This window comes from Cherax quadricarinatus, chromosome 43 (genome assembly GCF_038502225.1).
Source record: "Cherax quadricarinatus isolate ZL_2023a chromosome 43, ASM3850222v1, whole genome shotgun sequence".
In the NCBI taxonomy this organism is placed as follows: Eukaryota; Metazoa; Arthropoda; class Malacostraca; order Decapoda; family Parastacidae; genus Cherax; species Cherax quadricarinatus.
Genome location: NC_091334.1, coordinates 12,387,093 through 12,393,092, shown reverse-complemented (window position 1 = coordinate 12,393,092; position 6,000 = coordinate 12,387,093). Strand labels below are relative to the sequence as shown.

At 37.0% G+C, this 6,000-nt stretch overlaps 1 protein-coding gene across 3 annotated transcripts in view; it reads right to left on the bottom strand.

Annotated features, from left to right (window-relative positions):
- The window catches only part of scat (VPS54 subunit of GARP complex scat), a 77,501-nt gene that overhangs the window by 44,635 nt on the left and 26,866 nt on the right, over positions 1-6,000 (bottom strand). For all 3 annotated transcript variants that reach the window (XM_070093579.1, XM_053784303.2, XM_053784304.2), the window contains exons 13-14: positions 5,072-5,166; positions 3,872-4,000 (exon numbers count right to left, since the gene is read on the bottom strand). In XM_070093579.1, the coding sequence (XP_069949680.1) occupies positions 3,872-4,000; positions 5,072-5,166 (224 nt within the window). The remainder of the gene's footprint in view (positions 1-3,871; positions 4,001-5,071; positions 5,167-6,000) is intronic.

The following is a 6,000-nucleotide window of genomic DNA, read 5'->3' as shown; positions in this document are numbered from 1 at the left end:
TCCCCTCCTCCCATCTCATCAATCATCACCAGACCTTCAATAAAGGTAAGTGTCATGTATTCTATTCTTAGTAGAGTATTAATTGTGTGTATTAAAATTAATATTTCATGTGGTAAATTTTTTTTTTTCAGACTTGTGGGTGTCCTGCACGAATTAATTTGATTTCCATTATTTCTTATGGGGAAAATTAATTCGTCTTACGATAATTTCGGCTCACGATGAGCTCTCAGGAATGGATTAATATCGTAAGGCGGGGGTCCACTGTACTATTATGCACATTTGTGCCAATGCTGTCAGTGAGTGATCATTTTTTGCCAACTCCAGTAAACCACAAAACAGTACGTTACCATTCAATTTATAATTCTACTTAGAAAAATTGAATTTTTAAAACTGTGCCCCACACACACAGAATTTTATTTCCCAGATATGCCATGGTTTAACCCTTAAACTGTCCAAACGTAGATATATGTTTGCTTGCCTAGTGCTCCAAACATAAATCAATGTTTTTTTTCATTCTTTCAAAATTGGGGAAATTAGCCTGAGTCGCCTAGACACGAGAGAATGGGTCTTAACACTCGGTGTGCGCTATTAAAAAAATCAGGGACCACTTAGTACCTTGTGGAAGCATCAGTTCAATTGAGCGCCAGCTAGTGCAAATAGCATGGCAAACACCAGGGATTCACTGATGTTATGTCATATTAACATTCCCCTCTTAAGAGGAAAGTAAAAATAGGTTAGATAAATACACGAGTGGGTGTGGGTTGTTCTAACGCCTGACTAGCTTGTGCTACTAGGTCTGATGCCATGCTCCCTCCTTCAGTGGATGTGACCTGACTAGGTGGGTCATTGGTCTAAGCCAGGGAGAGTGACATGGCCTTGCATGGGCCAGTAGGCCTGCTGCAGTGTTCCTTCTTTCTCATGTTCTTATGTATTCGGCAGGCTGTCCAGCTGGCTTTGGCTCTCTGGCTGTCTCTCTGTCTCTATCTCTATCTGTCTACACATCTCTATCTCTCACATGTACACATAAGTGTACATGCAAAACAACCACTCTGAAAGTTCCTTGATAATGTGAGTAGTCACGAAAGCGCTTGGAATTTCTCTATTCTTTCAGAGTGGTTGTTTTGCATATTCTGAAATCACCTGTTTACTGTGATCTTATTGCATAAGTGTACATGTGTAAATTACCTAGGATAACCCAAAAATTCCAGGCAAAGATAGACAGACAGAGACAAACAGATAGATAGATAGACAGACAGACGGACACACACACGTTTGTGTGTAACAGTGAAAACAAATAAAGCAAGGGTTCCCTGAGTGCCCATTTATCAAGTGTCACTGGGCTGTCAACAGTTCAAGGTATACTCCAGCATGTCTAAAACATTGCTGGGACCTGTAAATACACGTACTTTGTATATACCGTGGAACCCCGAATTTTGGCCGTAATCCGTTCCAGGAGCTAGGCCTAAAATCGAAACGACCAAAGTCGAAGTAATATTTCCCATAAGAAATAATGTAAATCCAATTAATCTGTTCCACCCAAAAGTATTCACAAAAATTCATTTTTTAAAGAATAAATACTATAGTTTTACATACAGAAAACATGGATAAATGAACATTTAAATCAGTTTTACCTTTACTGAAGACTCTTGGCATGTGAGACAGGCAGGAGAGTTTGTTTGGAGGCAGGACAAGATAGTCCTTTAATATGACACTAATATCAACTCTACGGCTTATTTATCTAGCATGATTCATCTAATATGACATAATAAACAATATTAATAACATAAAAACATGATATAATACTCTAGAATGAATAAAATATGTCATATGTCTCTCTCCCTAACCGACGATTGTTGCTGTGTTTGTTGTTGGGTGTATAAGGGCCACTGAAAGATAAGCCGTACATAGTGGTGGTGATATTTCAGTACCTACTATTACTGTCAGAACAAAGATTAGCTATGATATTACAAGAACTATTACAAATTGTAATTATCAGAACATAAAAAATATATACATTAAAATAAAAATGAGAAAAAAGGTATGTATATGTATTGGCAACACTTCTGCAAGCGGCATGAGTCTGCTGCTGTCAGGTGAGCATCTAGCACCAACTTCACGGGCTTATATCTTGGTACATACTGACCCTCAAATTTTTTTTTATCTTGTAACATGTAGAAAAATGTGCTCTTCATTTAATTTTTTTTTTTTTTCAAAATATTCGGAGCACTACGTGAATGAATGTAGATCTACGTTTGGACAGTTTAAGGCTTAAAGGTGGGTGCTGTTGTACTATGGCTTTGAAGCCTGGGCCGGTTCCGTTGTTATACATGGCGAGGTTCAGCTCTCTCAGATAAGCTGTGAGCAGTAAATTTTGGGCCTAGACATAAGAGAATTGGTCTATGTGACAAGTGTATGCCATACAAAGAAAATCCTGCAGCACACAGTGCATAATGGGAAAAAACTGCAACCATGTTTTTTGGTTCAAAACAACGAATTTGTGGTGAATTTTTGTATGTTTTATGGTTATATTCTCGGTTTCTTGGTCTCATTTGATAAATGGAAGATATATTTACAGAAGAGATGATTTTGATTGGTTTCAGCACTGAAAGTTGCCTGAAATTAAGCTCAAAGAAGCAAAAATGTTTGATTTTTGCCAATATTCCAGAGTACACAAATTATGTCACTCGCCAATACGTGTCCAACTGGTTGGTCTAATACGTGTTCGCAAATGTGCCAACATTATTTATAAAATTATTATAATAATGAAGTAATCTGCATAGCAGTAAATCTTCTATTTTTTTGTGTGAATAAAAATTCAAAATGGAAAGCAAGCATAATACAGTGGACCCCCGCATAACGATCACCTCCCAATGCGACCAATTATGTAAGTGCGTTTGTACGTGTATGTTTGAGGGTCTGAAATGGACTAATCTACTTCACAATATTCCTTATGGGAACAAATTCGGTCAGTACTGGCACCTGAACATACTTCTGGAATGAAAAAATATCGTTAACCGGGGATCCACTGTATAGGATAGGCCTGGGGACATAACCAATGAACAAAGGAAATGTTTTTTTGAGTCCCAGGAATGTCTACATTGTTTATTCTGGACCCTAATTTTAAATTGAAAATTTTTTAATTTTGTGTGAAATTGGCCAAATTACAGATTTCTGGTCACTTTTTTGGGTAGTTGAAATACAGTGGAACCTCAAATATCGAACTTTCTTCGGTCCAGAAGGCTGTTCGAGTGCCTTTACCAAATGAATTTATTCCCATCAGGAATAATGTAAATTAGATTAGTCCATTTCAGACCCTCAAAAATACACTTATAAAAGCACTTACAAAAATACACTTATATAATTGGTCGTGTTGGGAGCAGTTCGATTTTTGAGGTTCCACTGTAAGTAAATGAGCAGTTTCTTGTAGTCAATTGTTAGAATAGCTAGCAAAATAGCTATGAGTCTGGTCGACTGGAACAATGGAACTGGCCAAAAATAGGGCTCAAAGTGGGTGAAATCGCTGATGCGTAAATATCGCCAAGACTTCTAACTTTGTGAGAAAGTAATTCCATAAATTTTCCATCAAATTTCGTACTTTTGGTTTAATTACCTTCAGAAAAAGTCTCTATCATTTCATGAGAAAAATAAATTTTTTTTAAATTTTCTGACCCTAAGAGCAAGTTTCAGATCAGGGGTTCTGACCCTGAAAGGGCTAATTAATATAGCAGTTACATTATATTAGTTTTAAAAAATTATAAAACAAAATTGAGGCATTAATATACAGAGAAAAACTAATAAATAAAAAAATGCATTAAAAATGCTGTAGCAAACATTCTACTTTGTTAACACACGAATAAGTAAACTTGCTCACCTTGCATGAAGAAGTTTGGCACAGCGATCATGAGCATAATCACACGTGGAACACAAAATTTCACGCAAGCCACTTAAAACCCGTCCACACGCTACTTCCCCCAGGACTGCTTCCCCATCTGTACTGCTTCTATGGATAAAAATAAGTTACCTTTCTAAAATAAAACATGCAAGATGGGACAAATAATTTAAAACCAACCTACAAACTGGAGATAAATCTTCAATGTTTCGGTCCATGCTAAACCATTATTAAGTTAAGCAAATCCTTTCCGTGTTATCATGTGTACTATAGCATGCTATATTTAAATTATTTTCTATATCAGAAAACAATAATAAATTTAAAAAGATATAACAATCATAATATTTAAAAAAAATAAATACTACTACAGTACAGTGGTACCCTGACTTACAAGCTTAATTCGTTCTGCGACCGAGCTCATAACTCAATTCGCTCATACATCAAATCAATTTTCCTCATTGAAATTAATTGAAATGCCATTAATCTGTTCCAGCCCCCCAAGAAAACCACCCCAATTTTTTTGTTACAGGTTTTTAAATAAGAAAAATGTATTTATAAATAAGAAATATTGTATACTAACCCACCACCTTCACTACTCCACCCACCACCTTCACTACTCCACCCACCATCCTCACTACACCACCCACCAACATCTCTACTTACCCACCACCCTCACTACTCCACCCACCTTAATTAATGTTTCTAGAAAAACACTTTAGTGTTGAAATGGAGGTTACCTCTTCCCCAGATTTATATAAGAACCAAACAAGGGACAAGGTGCCTCACTACAATCTGGGATTAGTGTGAGAGTATTATCCTTCCAGTTATGTCTTGGAAAACCATGCGAGTTGGGATGAAGTTCCTGATGTTCCTCTGGATACAGAGTTGGATTTGACTTCAGATACGTCGCCAATTAGTGGTGTATCTGAAACTTGCTCAAAACTTGGATTTTAGCTTGCAACTCAAAGCAAAAAATCAACCAAGAGACAGCTTGTAACTCGGAAAACTCGTAAGTTGGGACACTCATAAGTCAAGGTACCACTGTATTATTACTATTTCATACTGTACAGTACATCTGGTATGAATTAAGAAAAAATAATATGATTGGATGATGACATTTTCCACGAAGGTCATAATATGCAAAGCAATTTTGGAAGGTTACAGCATAATGAAGTGACTTACAGTGTGACTAGAGATGCAGTCTGAACTCCTTCAGTGACTGGCTTGGTCCTCCCTGCTCCCGCTTCTACAGTTTGCACCATAACTTCTATTATGCCCTGAAAATACCCATTGTTTGAAAAACAGAACTAGGAGCAATCATCTGTATGTAAAGAACAAAAAAGGGCACAATACTGTGACTAGTTAATGGTCCAAGCTGAACTGAAATGTAGTCATCAGTTTCTTTCTCCATTGCACAAATTATTTGTGTATCTTTGTGTATTACGGTATAACCTTTGTATAACCCCTCCATAAAGCATCAATATGGACAAAAATCTGGTCGAACAAATGCTCAACATGTCCACTGAATGTCATGTCTGGTAAAAAATAGTGTTGCAGTGACCAAGTCGGCCACATCCACAGCTGTGTGGTCAGGTCATACCACTGACAAAGTGGACCAAGTCCATTCATCACAACTTTGTCCGGTCTGGGCTTCATCCTGGACGTGTCCATTTTCATTGTTCCTGGGAAATGGGGCCAGTAACTCAAACTCACATCAGTTTATTGTCCGAGTGCATGATTACATACCGACACCATTTGATCTCCAATTTTCCCTGGATATACAGTGTTTTGTATTATTTTAAAATATCTTGTACAGGGTTATTAACAATGACCTCTGAAGCCAGTGACAGTGCCAAGATGATGAGTGTGACCTTGACTGTTAAGCAGAAACTCGAATTAACACATCTCCCTATTAGTCTGTTTCATGAAAGTTTCACTGTAATTGCAAATTCAGCAACTTCAAAAATACTTCTTGCCAAAAATGCAGTACTCATATGATACAGTAAATTCGCTTTTCTTTTTAGGACACCCTGCCTTGGTGGGAGCCAGCCAATGCATTAAAAAAATCTTCCTCATCACTATCATAAATGAGAATTTTTTTTTTTTTTTTC